Here is an 18,428-nt window from a genome sequence, read left to right as displayed (position 1 = left end):
ACAGCAACAACAATAACAGTAAAAACAGATACATCAATCAAATGCACATCTACATTATAAAAGTGCACATATAGAGTCAACCTAAATCAACATAAAGCACTACATGTTAATACATTAATGATATAATAATACAACACAGCCAGGAGCCGTTCAACATGATTTTACTGTTGATACTTAATGTTCATTTTTCCAATAATACTTGTGTACATTTTGGATACAGGACTTTTACTGGTAATATTTACAGAGTGGTATTTGTACTTTTACTGAAGAATACTTCCAAATTATCTTGTTTTTCTCTTAAATGGGAATTTTTATTCATTTCTACTACAGCAGGAATTATAACAAACATATCTGATACATTTAAAATACATATGGTCTAATTTTAAATCTGTAAAAACGAATAATTTTACCTTTTCACCTGCTGAGGTGAGTGACTTTATCTCTATGATTGTTAGATAAAGTTTATTTATTGATACAGTCCAGCCTGCATGTCTGTGGTTATAAGTTATGTGAGAACTGTGTGGAAAGTTCATCATGCTGCTTTTAGAGTTCAAAGTACAAACTGTAATATTTGGTATTTGTTTGTATGTTCGAGGTCTAATTCGCTGTTATCAAGAGTTTTTATGCAGTCTCAAGATTTGAATTATAAGCTTTCAGTAGATCAGTGACTGAAATGCAACAACAAATGTGTTTTATGAGTCAGTTATTTCTTATAATTTCAAGAAAGTGTTCTGGACAGAAGCAATCAGTCTGGTTTTAATGAAACAATCTTATTTAAGTTAGTTGTGTTTAGTTTTAAAGCAGAATTCCAGAGCAAAAGCTAGAAAGATGAATGTGTACAAATTGCATCTTACTGCATGTCTGCAACTAAAGATGAACTTTACTGGTCTTTGTTGAGCTTCCTCAGTCACATGTTGGTTTTTCATCTTCACCTACTTGTCATTAGAAATGATTTGGCGCCCTCTGGTGGCACAAAGATAAACTGAACGATGTTACTATGAAGACAGAGCTGCAACAATTAATTGATTCAACAGAAAATGATTTAATTCAACAGTCAATATTTTAATTGATTAATTGCTTTGAGGTGTTTATATAAAAAAAAAAACAATCTCTTCCAGATTCTCTGATTCCAGCTTCTTCAATGTGTATTAATAAATGTATTTTGTGGTTTCTTTAGTCTCTTTGACAGTAAACTGGAGATCTTTGGGTACAAAACAAGACATTTGATGATGTCATCATGGACTTGGGCATTTTTCACAATTTTCTGACATTTTTGGACCAAACAACTAATTGATTAATTGATAATGAAAATAATTGTTAGTTGCAGCTCTAAACACAGATTACATGAACTGTTTTTTTAAATGACAGAAACCGTGACAACAACTGACCAGCTGTTTTCTAACAGGTCAGACTGAGGTTCAGATACCTTCTACCTGTTTATCAATACAACAATAAATCTACAAATACATGAAGAATGAATGAGTGACAAACATCCATAAAGTGTCATCATGATGTGAATCTTCCTACCTGTCCCTCCTCCTCTACAGGTGGAGCTCTGACTCGTTCCAGGAAACAGCTCACCTGTGCCAAACACTTTTTTGACAGACGTGGAGTGGAGAGTCATTGTCTTCAGCAGTTTGGATGTTAACTGTAAGTTTGCTTTGTTTCATAGTTGAACTTTCTCTTTAGTAACTTCAGGGTTTGTTTGTTGCTGTGTGATGTTTTTATTTCATCAGAAAGTTTGGAGAACTCTCATGTTGGAAGATAAATCTACATGTTGTTAAATGATTGATTTACTGGAATCAAACAATATTAATGAACAGCTGATGATTATTTCCTTTCTTCAGCTCTCACAAATCAAACTAAATCTACTTTTTTAAGGTTGTTTCCAGCAGCGTTAAGTCAGACACTGCAAAGGCCTGCTACTGGTTCCTGTGAAAGCTTTAAATCAAATGTATTGTATTGACTGATGTGGAGGGACAGTCAGAGGACGTCATCAAGTTCAATGTTGCTACAATAACATGCATACAGTCCACTTGTGTTCTTGCTTTATAATGACTTATTACTGGTATATGCATTTACGCTTGGGACACACAAGATGCGTGAACCTCAGCAGTGCGTGTGCGTTGCTGAACTGCTGCGTGTCTCACGCTTGTAGCGTTCACACTGCGTGACACGTGTTGTTCTCAGCAGAAACAGACAGGGAAAACGAGAAAGATAGGGCTGCCAGTGGCAGAAGCGCCGCAGCAGACACGCATCCAGTGTGTCCCAGGTGTTAGACAGGAGCTGATGATGTGTGTATTTATTGCTTCATATATCTTTGTAATCAGAGTTCAAGAGAGTTCCATGAGAGAAATAACTCTGTCAGTCATTATGAGATTCAAGTGAAGAGAAGATGAAGAATGTTACATTTAGACCAGAGGATTTAAAGTCTGAGCATTAGTAATGTCAACATGAACAAAAGTTCATATTCATGGATTTTTTCACTATTATTATTGTTCTTTGTTCCTTGTCTTAATTTGATTTGGGGAATAATTGTGCTCTCAGTTACTTTAGAATCTCTTCTCTTCAGTGTGGACAGAAGGAACAATTACAACAACCAGTAACTCTTTCAACATTCATGAGGACATGTCAGTATTGTTTCATGACAGACTTGAAAAATGTGAACCGTCCTTTAAGACCTGATGCTGGGCAGTGGAAGAGGTGCCTTGGGCATGTCTGGAAGGAAACTGATAACAATATAGTTCTCTGCTACTAAGCCTGAAATATTCATTAAAGACACAAATAAGCATCAGAAAAGCATATAAATAACTGAAGAAAGAAGAATTAGCTAATATCCCCAAAAATGTTTTAGCAGTTTTTCTTCAACCTGTTCCATCTTGCCTTCACTATCAGTAAACACTTTGACAGACTTTTTGGCTGTTAAAGCACCTTGTAAATTCTGTTTTTAAAGGTTCTATATAAATAAAGTTATTCTTATTATATTATTAGTTGAAACTGAACCTCACTATCAACCTCTATTAAAGATGTTTTAAATGAACACTAAATAAAATAACGCCCTCTAATATCAAAGGGTTTCTTGTACTGTCTGTCCAGACAGCTACTGTATACTGTGACTTCCTGTTCATTGACGTGTCTGTTGGTCAAAGTATTACCATGGTTACACACAGTATTGGCAGTGTTTTACATTAATGGTTTGTAACAAGTGAGCTCCCCCTGGTGGTCAGTGAGTTGTACAGCTGGCCTCAGTGTTCCTGTCAGTCTACAATTATTCTTTAGGATGGATCACAGTTCATGTTAATGTGTGACAGAGTCTGAGTTTTGTATTAAATAAGAGACTCACGAAGAGAGAATGTCTTTCTGTAACATGATATGCATCAGGCCGAGAGCAGCAGCCTCTCTAATTTTATACAGCAGTCTGCAGAACAGTGTACACAGGAAACAGCATGTTTCTGATCATATTTTGACATCTTCCACCTTACATGGCTCTGAACCCAGATTATCAGACAAAGGAAGAAGACTCAGAGAATCATCATCACATGTATAGTAAACAAAACCCAGACAGTTGTAAGTGAAGCAAAGCTTTCATGTAAGGTGTTAAGATAGTGCTGACTCATAATGTATAAAGAGAATGTGCTGTGTTTTCCACCACAAGTTTCTTTATCAGTCAGACAGTGAGGAGAGAGCAGAAATCATTCAATGTGAAGAGTTTCAAACTTTATTCAACTTTACTGTGTTGATCTTGTTCTTGTTGATATGTCAGCAGTAACAGGAAGTGATCACTGAAACCTGCAGAGCAGCAGAGTCTCTACCTCCTGTGTGAGTGTTTTTCTTACAGTCGACTGAGTTAAATTCACTTTATTTTATTTATTTATTGGAACTACAACATACAATTATGCACAGGCATTAGTGCACTGTATTTAGTGTTTGTAGAGAAACGCTAATTTACAACAGCTGAAAGAAAATCAAACTCCAGGTGTGTCTATACAGGAATGTTAGGTGTGAGAGCAGTGTTTCTCTTTCAGCCATGATTTAACACCTCTGTTGAAAACATTAACATTGTGTTGCATTTTCAGCTCCATAGTTTTGCTCCTTTAACAGAAAAGACTGATTGTCCAGATGAGGTTTTGTGCAATGTGACAGTGTTTGTTGAGGCTCGTGTGCTGACTCTGCTGGAGTGTTGCTGTCTTCTAACAAACTGTGTGAGGAAGTAGCTGCTAACCGACCAATCAGAGCTCAAACAGCAGTCAAACTATATTTATACTAAACTTATATTGATATACATGTTTATATGTGGGGATTTCACAGTGCATCAGTTACAAATGAGAGAATCAAAGTAAATGCAGTTGTCATTTCAGTTTGATGCCAGTTAAATGTTCCATCTCTGTAACAGGATGTGATGATCAATGGTGTCAAATGCAGCACTAATATCTAACAAGACGAGTACAGAGAGAAGCTCTTTGTCTGATGCAGTCAGGAGATCATCAGTAACTTTCAACAGCTCTAAATCCTGACTGAAACCTGCAGTTAGTTCAACACAATGTTCAGTGATGGAGACGTTAACATGATGGAAAATGACGAGCCTGGTTTTATTATCTACTACAGTAATTCTCACTGGAAATGATGCATACATGAGATTTTATGAGCTAAATGGACGAGAGGCAGCGGGTCAATTGATTGGGGTCTTTTCATGCTGATAGTGAGGACAGTGAGAAAGAATGGATCCTACAGTCTGAGAGGCAGTAATGTAGGTTTCATCAGTCTAGAGACGACACACACAGTACACACAGTACAGCCTTGATTCTTAGAGAATTAGAATATATATATATATATATATATATATATATATATATATATATATACACTGAGTTATTACAAGAAGAAACAAGGAAAGAGATCTATGTTCTGTTTACAACTTTAGTTAATACTACAAATACAAAATACCTCAAACCGACAAATATCATATTTTTCGGTGTTTTTATGGCACATTTTTGCTCCAAGAAGATACTGAGCAGGTGACAGAATAAAGTGTAACACCGGCTGCGGGTTGCTGTGACGTCACACACCTCTCTCTCCCCGCCTATTTCCTGCATACATTTACTTTCTTTCTCTAACATGGTGGCACAGATTCTCTTCTCCATCTAAAGGTAATGTAACCGACAGTTTCAGTGTTTGACTCTTTAAGGGCTCTTTGTTCGTGTTGTTAGTGCTAAATGCTGTTAGCTTAGCTCCTCTAGAAACAGCAGAACTTTGATAAAAGTCCACTCAGGACGTTTATCGGCCATTATTTAAACCATTTCCTGCCTGTTTCAGGTCGCTGTTATATCCGCGGATCGGGCGGACCGGGTCATAAAAATGAACATTGTGATTAATAACACGAGACACAGCAGCGTAACTTCATTGATTATTTAAATCTCTAGACACGCCGACAGGATCTGATGTTAATTAGTGTTAATGAATGTTAATGAATGTTAGTTAATGTTAATCAGTGTTAATTAATGTTGTGAGTTCTTCTACACACAGTCCAGGTTCAGACAGGGAGACTGTTTGGAGTAAAGCAGCGTCCTCCTGATCAATCCTGAGCTCCATCACAACTGTCTGATCATTAAAAGTTTCATTCTGTTCCTCTGTCTTGTCAACTTTATAACTACAGTTTTTAGTTTTGCTGCTTAAATGTCCCACGATATCTGCTGCAGTGACGTCACATGGAAACATTTAGTTCCTGAAAGCAGCGTCTCTAATCTTTAAAGTAAATCATTAAAGAAACTCTCACACATCAATACAACACACAGTAAAGCTGGAGAGCAGTAAATTCTACAGGGACCATAGAGGAGTGAAATATAAGGACTGATGTGGAGACAGCAGGGGGCTTCACTTATTTTATTCAATAAACACTGTAGTATTCAGAAACACAGCACTCATGGAAATGTGTCATCAAATGTGTTTGGAAGCTCTTTATTGAGACTCACTCATTTAGTTTGAAACTCTTTAGAAGTTTTTTGGAAGGATCCATCTGCTTTTGTAACTTACTTTTTACTTCACTCTTTTTTTCCCCACAGCTGTGATTCAGATTTTAAATCAAAAAGAAATTATTGTCTATAAAATATGATTAAGTGTGAAGTTATCCTCAGACATCAGTGTCTTCAGTATAACATCACAGCAACAACAACAACAATAAAAACAGATACATCAATCAAATGACCATCTACATTATAAAAGTGCACATATAGAGAAACACTCACTGTTATTGATTAAATTACCCAAAGTACAGTGAGCACTTCATTAGGAACACTTGTACAATCTAATGCAATCCAATACAACAGCTCTGCCATCAATTCTACTTTTACAAAGCTTCTACATTTTCAGTACTTCAGTTATTCTACTTAATGCTTATTACTGAGGTCATAGTTGCTGGTGGTGTACATACACTTTTTAATATAATGCATGTCGGATGGCATTTACTGTGACTTATCAGATATTTCTTGCCTGCAGTGTTAGAATCCCTGCTAATGAATTAATTAATGAAGCTTCCTCTCAAATTCAGTCAGTGTGAGTCAGTGAATGTAAATCCTCCTTCACATCATGTGTGCCGCTCTTAACTTCACTGCAGCTTCATGACGCCATCTAGTGGACTGATAGTAGAAGGACAGCAGCTGATGGCAGCTTTCTCTGCCTCACACTGCTGTCTGGCTGCATTCACACTGATATATAACAGAAAATAACAGCCGATCACAGGAGGAGCAGCTGATATTTAGGATTTGACAGGAGAAATGATGTAAAGGATGATTTGTGTTTCCTCTCCAGATGAAGGTAGAAAGTGTGTGTGACTGATGTGGATGTGACTTCAGCAGCATGGATCAGTGTGAGGACAGAGAGGAGGGAGTCCCTCTCTCTAAACGCTCTCTGTGTGGGGAACATGACAGCCAGACCAAAGCTCAGAGGTGAGATGAGGATCTCTAACTGTCCATCACTGTTCTCCACCATCATTATTCACACTCAAAGCTCTGTGTGTCTTTTGTAGAAGCCCAGAGCTGCCAAGACCAGACTTTGCTGAACCTGGACCTGAAACTGAACCCAGCTGTGTGTCCTTCAAGAGTGACCGGTCAAAGGATGATATTTTTAACTTTAAACAAAGTCATTCATCTGATCAAAAGTAAGTTATTCTCAGTATTAAAATGGGACAATATGAGCAAAAATCTAAGTCAGTATAAATAGTTCTCAGCTGAATTATTTGGTATTTGGATCATTTGTTGATATTTCTGATGTGAGTAAGTTTAGCTCCATAAGAGATCCATGATGTTGGTAATTACATAATTTCAGTTTGTTGCTGTTTCTATTAAAATAATTCAATTTTGAAATGTTTAAAGAATAATTTACTTCTGAAATGATGAATTCTATTGATTCATGATCATTTTATAGTGATGATGGACAGAGAAGATCAGTGTGAATGTTAGAGTGGGTATGAGGGAAGGACCCCTCATCAGAGTTCACAAAAAATGTCTTTAATACATAATAACATTAAAGATGACAACTGAGAATAAGAACCCCAACACTCATTTACCACAAGCTGAGATTTAAGGAGTTCATGCATCTGTTTCCCTGGCTGAATGTCAGCTTCACCCCTCCAGGTGCTGCACACTGCACTGAATATAGCTCTACTCATACAGTTCATGTTTAAGTTTAACAGTGAATTCATATAAAAATACCTGGATACTAATGTGTTGTGTACATTACGTGTATTAAATCACTGACCAATTTAGTCTCAGTGTGTTTTGGGTGCTGCGCAGAATTTATCTTGTGTTTCTATCAGTAGGAAGCTGGACAAACCTGAACCCAGTTGTGTGTCTATGAAGAGTGATCGGTCTATGGATCATCGTGATGACTTCAAAGGTGGTAACAGGTGAGGATTTCAAACTGATAACAAAATCAAAACCAAAATGATGTGTTTTCATCAGACTCTTATCAGATCTCCTGTTTTTAAACCTTTACTGAGTCAGACGAACTTCTCTGAGCAACGTTCACACTCACACAGTCAAACACATTCACACTGGGAGCCACCCTGTACAACCACTCTGATCTAACCACACACTGGCTCTAGCTGCCTTGCTCCAGGACACTTCAGCAGTGTACAGTGAGGGAGGGAGAGTTTTATAGAGGGTTGGTGAGAGCTGGTGGGACTAAACCAAACTGACTCTGAGCTCAAAGCTACAAACAGACTGAGCTGTTGACTCTCAGTGGGATCAGCAGGACCAGTAAAGCTTTACCACTACAGGGAGTCATCTGATTCTCTGTTCACATTCAAATATAACATGATTGACCTTTAGCTTGTGTTTGTCTCTGCATGGACAGACATAATGTGAGCTCATTCTTCATGATTCCTCCACAGAGTGAACCAGGATGACTCAGACTTTCCCAGTAGTCAGTCTGCCCAGCAGCATCAAACAGACCTGGACTCCATATTTATGGTCTGTACATTTACAACATCTAGTTTTATATCTATTCTATTCACAATCATCTCCATGCTGCACTTTGTAGACCAGTGGATTGTCAGTCTGTCCAACATGGATGTGATGTTTGCTTCATGATTTTAGTTTCATTGTGTCATTCATATAGTATTCTGTTCCAGCTGCTGGAGGAGAACATCGTCACTTTTGTGAAGAACGAGCTGAGGAAGATGCAGAAGGTTCTGAGTCCAGATTACCCAGAATGCTTAGAGAGTCAGAGGGAGGATGAGGAGGTATTGGATGGTGAGGAGGAAGAGCAGAGGAGGAGCAGCAGAGACGCATTTCTGAAGATCACACTGAACTTCCTGAGGAGAATGAAGCAGGAGGAGCTGGCTGACCGTCTGCAGAACAGTAAGAGGATTTCTGTGTAGATTTAGAAATTAGGCTGAAGTGTAATAAAGAAAATATGACAATTTAAAGAATGCATATATGAAAATATTTTCTTCCATCTCTTATTATCAATAATTATTGATCCTACTTCTTGTGTGGTCATTCAGAAAATCCTACTCCAGAGTGTCAGTCTAAACTCAAGTCTAACCTGAAAAAGAAGTTCCAGTGTGTGTTTGAGGGGATTGCTAAAGCAGGAAACACAACCCTTCTGAATCAGATCTACACAGAGCTCTACATCACAGAGGGAGGGACTGCAGAGGTCAATGATGAACATGAGGTCAGACAGATTCAAACAGCATCCAGGAAACCATATAGACCAGAAACAACAATCACACATGAAGAGATCTTTAAAGCCTCACCTGGAAGAGATGAACCAATCAGAACAGTGATGACAAAGGGAGTGGCTGGCATTGGTAAAACAATCTTAACACAGAAGTTCACTCTGGACTGGGCTGAAGACAAAACCAACCAGGACATACAGTTCACATTTCCATTCACTTTCAGAGAGCTGAATGTGCTGAAAGACCAAAAGTACAGCTTGGTGGAACTTGTTCATCACTTCTTTACTGACACAAAAGAAGCAGGAATCTGCAGATTTGAACAGTTCCAGGTTGTGTTCATCTTTGACGGTCTGGATGAGTGTCGACTTCCTCTGAACTTCCACAACAATGAGATCCTGACTGATGTTACAGAGTCCACCTCAGTGGATGTGCTGCTGACAAACCTCATCAGGGGGGAACTGCTTCCCTCTGCTCACCTCTGGATAACCACACGACCTGCAGCAGCCAATCAGATCCCTCTTGAGTATGTCGACATGGTGACAGAGGTCAGAGGGTTCACTGACCCACAGAAGGAGCAGTACTTCAGGAAGAGATTCAGAGATGAGAAGCAAGCCAGCACAATCATCTCCCACATCAAGACATCACGAAGCCTCCACATCATGTGCCACATGCCAGTCTTCTGCTGGATCACTGCTACAGTTCTGGAGGATGTGTTGAAAAGCAGAGAGGGAGGAGAGCTGCCCAAGACCCTGACTGAGATGTACATCCACTTCCTTGTGGTTCAGGCCAAACTGAAGAACGTCAAGTATGATGGAGGAGCTGAGAGAGACCCACACTGGAGTCCAGAGAGCAGGAAGATGATTGAGTCTCTGGGAAAATTGGCTTTTGAGCAGCTACAGAAAGGCAACCTGATCTTCTATGAATCAGACCTGACAGAGTGTGGCATTGATATCAGAGCAGCCTCAGTGTGCTCAGGAGTGTTCACACAGATCTTTAAAGAGGAGAAAGGGCTGTACCAGGACAAGGTGTTCTGCTTCGTCCATCTGAGCGTTCAGGAGTTTCTGGCTGCTCTTCATGTCCATCTGACATTCATCAACTCTGGAGTCAATCTGCTGGCAGAAGAACCAACAACATCCCAGAAGTCTCAAACTAAACAAGAATCTGCAGAGACATGTTTCTACCAGAGTGCTGTGGGCAAGGCTTTACAGAGTCCAAATGGACACCTGGACTTGTTCCTCCGCTTCCTCCTGGGTCTTTCACTGCAGACCAATCAGACTCTCCTACGAGGTCTGATGACGCAGGCAGGAAGCAGCTCACAGACCAATCAGGAAACAGTTGAGTACATCAAGAAGAAGATCAGTGAGAATCTTTCTGCAGAGAGAAGCATCAATCTGTTCCACTGTCTGAATGAACTGAAGGATCATTCTCTAGTGGAGGAGATCCAACAGTCCCTGAGATCAGGAAGTCTCTCTACAGATAAACTGTCTTCTGCTCAGTGGTCAGCTCTGGTCTTCATCTTACTGTCATCAGAGAAAGATCTGGATGTTTTTGACCTGAAGAAATACTCTGCTTCAGAGGAGGCTCTTCTGAGGCTGCTGCCAGTGGTCAAAGCCTCCAATAAAGCTCTGTAAGTACACAGATAGTTGGATTTATTTGTCATTATTTAAATACACTGTAATAATAATGACAATAGTAAATTTAAAAAACGGGGGGGAGGGTCAGAAAAATAAATAACTTCTTAATTGTTTTTTTCCTTTTTATTTCCTCTTCAGGCTGAGTGACTGTAACCTCTCAGAGAGAAGTTGTGAAGCTCTGTCAGTTCTCATCTCCCAGTCCTCTAGTCTGAGAGAGCTGGATATGAGTAACAATAACCTACAGGTTTCAGGATCGAAGCTGCTGTCTCATGGACTGAAGAGTCCACAATCTACACTGGAAACTCTCAGGTCAGGATTCATCAACCTGTTCAACAGAAAATCTGAATGATATTAAAGGATAAACATTAAATCTGTGTAGGATTATCTTTGCCCATATGATTTGACCAACAATTTTTTACTAAACTTCAGCAGTAGAGAATTACTTTCCATGCAGATTTTTTAAAAACTGTTTTTTATTGGTTTTGTAGTTAAGAACGCTAACAGAACAAGAATAATTCTGGTTCATTGATAATTACAGGATTAAAGGTCCCAGATCTTAGAGAAAATGTTAGATTTACCGTTAAGTGATTATCTGATCTTCTCTAAACCTGAAGACATCAACAGATCTCTAACCCAGTAACTGAATGGTGGAGTGTCAGGTGATTTCCAATTTAAAAGAATGACCTTTCTTGCAAAAAGTGTAGCCAGGGCCACCGCCCCACACTGAAGTACAGACAGGTGCAAGTTTACTGGTAAAACTCACATGGACACACAGAGAGGGTTGAATTTTTGTGTGGTGTATTTCAGAGAGGCGTTTAAATATCCTGTCGCAGATTTTTGCCACTAAAGAGCAGACCCAAAATAGGTGGTATAAAGAAATGGATTCAGTTTTACATCAAATACAGGTAGCATCAAAATTGCATGCGGTATGACTTATCTGTGCCCTAGACCAGTGTAGGAAATTTTTAAAAAATGAGGGGAATTGGCAACTTTTGCCCCCACTGTCTAAAAAATTGGGGCAAAAATAGTAATTAGTGCATAAAGTTGCTGTTTTTAATGTGAAATGAGCGCAGATTCAAATAAATACAGTAATCATCACCTTGTGTAACTAAAACCTCCTCAGTAAACACTGTCTCATTTGTAATAATTGTCTACATGTTCTAACTACAATAATAAGCACATGAAAAGCAAATTAATGCATCAATTTCCTTTCCACAGCTAAGATTTTATTTAGGAAACCCTTCAGTATAACATAATGATCTTGAGATCATGACAATATTTAATTGGTTTGATCTAATTAAATTGACCAAAAGTTCTGGTTGGGGGGATAATGTCATATTCAGACCTCCTACAAGTCAAAGCCAGTCTACCGTTGTCACTGTGGGTCTGATGCATTGTATGCCACAGTTTTACAATATTACAGACTAGTAGCTACAAGTACTGTCAAAAGAGCCTAAATGAGTGTAATATTCCTTCTTTATTGATGCAGTTCTGGAAATGCCTTCAGCTGAAGTTTTTTTAGCATTCTTTATTTCATCTCCAAATTTATCCCAGCTGAGGTTTTGACCAGGATGACATGATGAAAATAACATAATTGACTCCATGCGGTATATCTGTATAAAAAAGTGAGAATATATGAGATGAGAGTATAAAACAGCCTCTGTAAAACTGCAATGATCACCCCACCAGTCGGCAAGACCCACGTATATGTATTAACATTAACGTTAGTTGGCCAAATTACTAACACTATATTGGCTAATGTGCCAGACAAAAGACACTAGCATTAGTGTTAAAATTACTTATCATAAGCAAATCGATTATGTTTGCTGGCTTGGTGCCGATGAGCCGAATACTTTTTTGACCTGTGATAAAGTCGTGATTACTTTTCGCGGTTCCAGGCTATTTTTGGGTGGGTGAGCCCTGCATGCCTTGCAGTAGAGGAGAGTCGTCTTATTCATTTATTCGACACCAAGCCAGTCTATTTTCCATTTTTCAATAGTTGAAGCCGCAACTTTCTTTGCCGTCTTATTCGTCTTTATTTTGCTTGCTGGTGGTGGTGTTGGTGATGGCCTGGGACTTAGGTTGCTTTCATCGGGTGGAGCAGTTAGAGTTTTTGTAAGGAGGTAGCGGTCCATCCTGGCAGCGAACTTCACTGCAGGTGCAGCAGGAGTGCAACACCTCTGTCAGGTATTGTAATGCTTAGTGTGAACAGCAGCACTGTTTGTTTTTGTGTGTTGAAATTGAAAGTAACTGAATTGGATGAAAATAAAATGATGGCATCATGTAGAATTAGGATATTGACCTAAACTGGTAAAGATAAAATTATTTTTTTCAAATTTGGGGGCAATTTCTGCCCCTTGATCATGGTTTTTAGGGGCATTCTGAGATTTCTTGGGGCATTTTTGCCCTTGCCCCCCACTAATTTCCAACGCTGCCCTGGACCAATAAACCCAATAGATAATTTGAACTGTATTAAATTAAAAATATCTGGCATTGGAGGATGATGTAAATATCTGATCCAGGGGACCATCCCAGGTACAATCTAATCTAATTTGTCGCCTATATCCACACTCCAAGCGCCTCTAGATCTTCAAAATCACACCTTTTGTGATCTCAGTCATTTGAAGGATGGAGTCAGTTATAGTAGGCAAGGGTTTGGAAGGTAAATTAGGAGTATTAGTTTGAATAAAGTTTGTAACTTAGAGGTATCTAAATTGATGTTTCACTGAAAGTTGATGTTTGCTTTGCAGCTGTGCAAATGAGGAGAAATGATTATTAACATACAGTTGTGATAACGAGCTGTGGCCCAGAGTGTGCCAGGAAGCAAATGGACTATCATGTATGATGGGGGCAAATAAAACATTACATTGAATTGGGCCAAGCAGAGAGATATTTTTATGTCTGTGTGCCCGGCAGAACTGAGCCCAAATCTTAAGGGAGTGTCTTATGATTTGTTTTTTTTGCACACTTTATTCCATGATAAGGGGAGACAGGAGAACATAACAGAGGACAAGGTGACTGGGTAACAAGAGACTCTCTCAATTTGGGCCCATTCTCAAGATGGGTTAGGTTAGCGGGGTGCATCCAGTATAGAATAGCCACACAAAGACACAGTCCAATAGTTTGTTTGGAAGTTTGCCAGTGCTAACTACTACTGTTAATTTTTTTACCTATGTGGGATGCCTTGCCATTCCAAACAAAGTATCAAGAAAAAAATCTAATTCTGAGAAGGGAATAAAAAGAGGCAAGCATTGAAACAGATATATAAATGTAGGTAAGATATTCATCTTCATTTCATTAACACTACCAATTATTGAAAGAGGCAGGAGTTTCCAGTGGATGAAGAAGTGTTGCTAGTCCAACACTTCTTCAGTATAAAGTTCCCACCGAATCCAAAGCGACTGAGTGCAAAAATGAAATAGTTCCACTCGAAGTGGTCAAAAGCTTTTTCTGCATCGAATGACATCACAATCTCTGGATTATCTTCTTGTTCAAATGGGGGTGTGAAGAGAACGTTAGAGTCGTCTAGTGTTAAAAAAAGAACAGCTCTACCCGTAATAAACCCAATTTGATCAGGGACCTCAAGTAGGAGCAGAACATCAGCGGCCTCACCAAGAAGGCTCAGCAGAGGATGTACACCCTACAGCAGCTGAAGAAGTTCAACCTGCCAAATTCAATGATGGTGCACTTCTATGCTGCCATCTTTGAGTCCATCCTCACCTCCTTCATCACCATCAGGTGCACTGCAATAACTGCCAAGGACAGGGGCTGGTTACAGTGTATCATCCACTGTGCCGAAAAGGTGATTGGATGAAATCTGCCGTCCCTCCAGGACACTAAAGTTATCTTCAATTCAATTCAATTCAATTCAGTTCAGTTTTATTTATATAGTGCCAAATCATAACAAAAATTATCTCAGGGCACTTTTCACATAGGGCAGGTCTAGACCGTACTGTTAAATTTACAGGGACCCAACAATTCCCCCATGAGCGGCACTTGGCAACAGCAGCAAGGAAAAACACCCCTTTAATGGGAAGAAACCTGAGAGATAGAGAGAGATGGAGGGGGGAGGGAGGGAGGGGGTGATGGAGACACAGAGAGGCATAACAACAACAATATACAATATATTAATGTTACACCTCACAATCTCACTTTTGCACATCTGTGATCTTACATAGCATGTTACATTAACGAAACTTGGATTATTATTATTATTATTATTATTATTATTATTATTATTATTATTATTATTATCATCATTTATGCACACTCCATATACTGTACTGTTTACTCTTGATCAATATCTTGCACATTCATCTCATTCTCTTCTGTTTAATATTTAAAATTTACACCTGTAGCTGCTCCTGTCACTTATAATATGAATGAATGAATAAATGAAATTCTTATTATTGTGTCATGCATACAACTGAATGCCCAGCCTGCATGGGCTTACAAGGCACAATAAATTTCAACAAGCCAGGACCAGAGAACAACTTATACAATGTAAAAAGAAAATCTTTCACCTTCAAATCTAGAGACCATCAATAAATAGTACAGACATTCTAATTTACTGTCAGAAGAATCATATATAACTGAAAAGTAGAAGTAAATACTAATTAAACAGTCTATCTTGCCTTCTTTTCCTAGCTTTTGAGATAAAGTTAGCAAACTTAAATATATCAAAATTGAGCAGCAATTCCAGTTTTTGATCATCTGAACACCAAAATATTTCAGGGTTTAATCGAGCAATTTCATGAAACAATAACCCTCTTAAGTCATCATAGTTTGTACATTACAATAAAAAATTAGACTCTTTCCACTTCACCTAAATCACAATTATCACAGTCTATTTTCACCAACCTTGACCAACCTCAGTGGCCAGAGGAAGAATACCAGCTCTCAACTGTGCAACCAAAGATCTTTGGCTTCTAGATAAACGAGATGTTACATATAATTCAGGGCCAAAATTCTGTTTGACATGCATGTATGTCCTTAATTTTCGCTTTGACAGAACATTTTCAAACCATTTTTCTTCAAATTTTAGTAAAAGCTTGTTTTTAATGGAGTTAACATTGCAGCACTGATTATTCCTATAGATATACAGCATATCCACCTCCTCTAAAATTGATTGAAGCTCTTTTGCCCATGGAGAACTGTATAATCTATCCTCTGTCATTTTGTTTAGATAATTCCACAGTCAGATCATTTCACATTTTCGTTGTACAGACCCTGGTACCCAGCCCATGTCTCCCTGAACTGCTAGAATCGGAGCACATATATGAACCCCCAGAAAACATCTTATAGCTCTATTCTGTATAGAGTCTATAATTTTAGATTCTTTTTAAAACCCCATACCCCTGCAGCATAATTCAATATGGGGGAGACACATGCATTGTAGAGTTTGGTATATGTACAATAACCAGGATCATTACAAACTTTCAGTTTGTTAATAACTGATCCCAAAGCTCTCCCAGCTGTGTCAGCGAGGGACCCAATTCCAGCCTCATATGTCATAAATTCATCAAGAAAGAAACCCAAGTATTTATAGACACTAACATACTCTAAAGCAACTGAACCAAAACTAGTTTTGTGTACTTCTTTTCAAACCCTTCTCTCTGAAATGCATTATTTATGTTTTGCTCTTATTTATTGCTAATCTCCACTTATAACACCACAAACTAACCATGTTTAACTTTAAATCAGACTCAGACTCAGCCAATAGAATTATATCATCTGTACATAATAAAATACTCGATTTAATGTCACCTATACATACGCCTAAATTAGCTTCCTTGATCTGTAGGGCTAAGTCATTCACAAATAATGCAAAAAGAGTTGGGGAAAGTATGTCACCTTGTTTTACTCCAAAAGGTGTATTAAACCAGTCAGTAACCATATCATTGATCTCAACACAGGCAACTGGGCAACTGTACAAGGTCTGGATTGCTCTATAAAATCTACCATCCATGCCTGCTTCCATATGTTTAAAGGCTGTTAATCCAGTCAAACGCCTTTTGAAAGTCAACAAAACATGCAAAAGTAGGTTTGCCTTTGGCAATTCTAGTTCTAATAATAGTTGATACTGAATATGTGATCAATACAGGCTTGTTTTTTTCTAAATCCATTCTGCTCATCAATAAGACACTGTCCCATTTCTAAATGTTGTGTGATCCTGTTGTTCAGTATATTAGAGTACAATTTGTTAACTGTACTAAGGAGGCTGATGCCCCTATAATTAAGGAGTAGTCTGGGGTCATTTTTCGATGACTTTGGAACAGGCTTAACAATGGACTTGTACCATACTGTCGGGATTATACCATGTTCAAAGCATGTCTTGAAAAGATAATAGAGGACCTGTAAGAGATGTGTAGATTTCAAAACTTCATTTGGGATACCTTTAATTCCGAATGCCTTTTCAATTTTTCAATTTTGCTTTATCTACAGCCCTTTTAACATCTTCTATTGTAATATCGTGGTTTAAAAATGTATTTGGCCTATATCCTAGTGTATTCTTAGTCATCTCCAGCGTACATTTTACAGGACAAATATAATTTAAGAATGTGTCATCAAAACCAGGTGGAATATGGTTTCCTGAAAATAAATCAGCAAAATCTTTCTTCCTTTTTTCCAAGTACTACCTCTTTTTTATTTTCAATATCATCATTATCTAGTATAATTTCCATTGGGATTTTCTTTAATTTCTTAAGGCCCAGTTTATTTCTTTCTTTCCAAAATTGTTGTGGGTTGTTACTTTGTAATCAATCCAGCTCTAATGCTTGTCCTCGTCTAAATTGCCTTTTATAGATCCGTATACTCTTATCAAAAATAACCTGAGTTTGCCTGTATTGTTCCCTAAGTTGTCTTTTGGCCAGTGGGTCCTTACATTTTAGAAATCCCCTCCATGCCTGTCTTTTATTATTCCAAAGTTTTTTGAGTTCTGCATTCCAATATGGCTTAGTCCTACTCATTTGCTGATATACCCCTTTCCTAGTTAAAACATCAGTTTTTGTGTTCATTTCCCTGCACACTGTATCACAAAATAATCCATACCGATTATCAATATTAATTTATGTTTTCTTGCACCCTTTTAATTTATTAATAAGTTCCAACAGAGCAAGACGACACATATTAGAAGAAAGAAAATTTTCTGGAAATAATCTAGGTCGTCTTTTAGAGACCCTAGTATCAGCTTTAGAAGAATACATCTCAGTAGTAGCAATAATTTTAAATTTAAGCATTAACAAAGAATGGTCTGGTAACCTGCACCTCTCCCCAATAAGGTCAATACACGCAGGGTTATTGTTCAAAAGCTCAGATGAGGTGATCACTTTAAAGTCAACACAAGTGTCCAGACAATCATGGGGGGTTATTATGTAGTCCACAACAGCTTTTCCTCTGGATGATACAGATGTAAAGTTGTCATCAGCAGGATTTATTCTGCCATTTAGAACACAGTATTTGCAGTCCCTGAGAAATTCAAGGAGCGATTCCCCATGGCTGTTTATGCTTAGGTCTATGGTCACTTGAGGTGAAACATTATCAATATCGCCTAAACAATCATCTTTTTCCGAGATGCTACTATTAAAGTCTCCACATAAGTAAATAACATCAGCATCCAA

At 38.2% G+C, this 18,428-nt stretch overlaps 2 protein-coding genes and 1 long non-coding RNA gene across 3 annotated transcripts in view; 2 read left to right on the top strand and 1 right to left on the bottom strand.

Moving 5' to 3' along the window:
- Positions 1–18,428, top strand: part of LOC137177474 (NLR family CARD domain-containing protein 3-like) — an 87,815-nt gene that overhangs the window by 675 nt on the left and 68,712 nt on the right. The window lies entirely within an intron of this gene.
- LOC137177500 (uncharacterized) overlaps positions 1–18,428 on the bottom strand; it is a 51,206-nt gene that overhangs the window by 3,940 nt on the left and 28,838 nt on the right. The window lies entirely within an intron of this gene.
- LOC137177472 (NLR family CARD domain-containing protein 3-like) overlaps positions 1–18,428 on the top strand; it is a 43,230-nt gene that overhangs the window by 18,559 nt on the left and 6,243 nt on the right. Inside the window, exons 2-9 of the mRNA XM_067583812.1 lie at positions 1,548–1,650; positions 6,805–6,941; positions 7,022–7,153; positions 7,811–7,900; positions 8,387–8,465; positions 8,627–8,855; positions 9,002–10,802; positions 10,948–11,118. Coding sequence (XP_067439913.1) covers positions 6,853–6,941; positions 7,022–7,153; positions 7,811–7,900; positions 8,387–8,465; positions 8,627–8,855; positions 9,002–10,802; positions 10,948–11,118 — 2,591 coding nt within the window. The 5' untranslated portion in view covers positions 1,548–1,650; positions 6,805–6,852. The remainder of the gene's footprint in view (positions 1–1,547; positions 1,651–6,804; positions 6,942–7,021; positions 7,154–7,810; positions 7,901–8,386; positions 8,466–8,626; positions 8,856–9,001; positions 10,803–10,947; positions 11,119–18,428) is intronic.

Source organism: Thunnus thynnus, chromosome 24, assembly GCF_963924715.1.
Source record: "Thunnus thynnus chromosome 24, fThuThy2.1, whole genome shotgun sequence".
NCBI classification, from domain to species: domain Eukaryota; kingdom Metazoa; phylum Chordata; class Actinopteri; order Scombriformes; family Scombridae; genus Thunnus; species Thunnus thynnus.
Note: the sequence above shows the minus strand (reverse complement) of the source record. Positions and strands in the feature narration are given on the sequence as shown.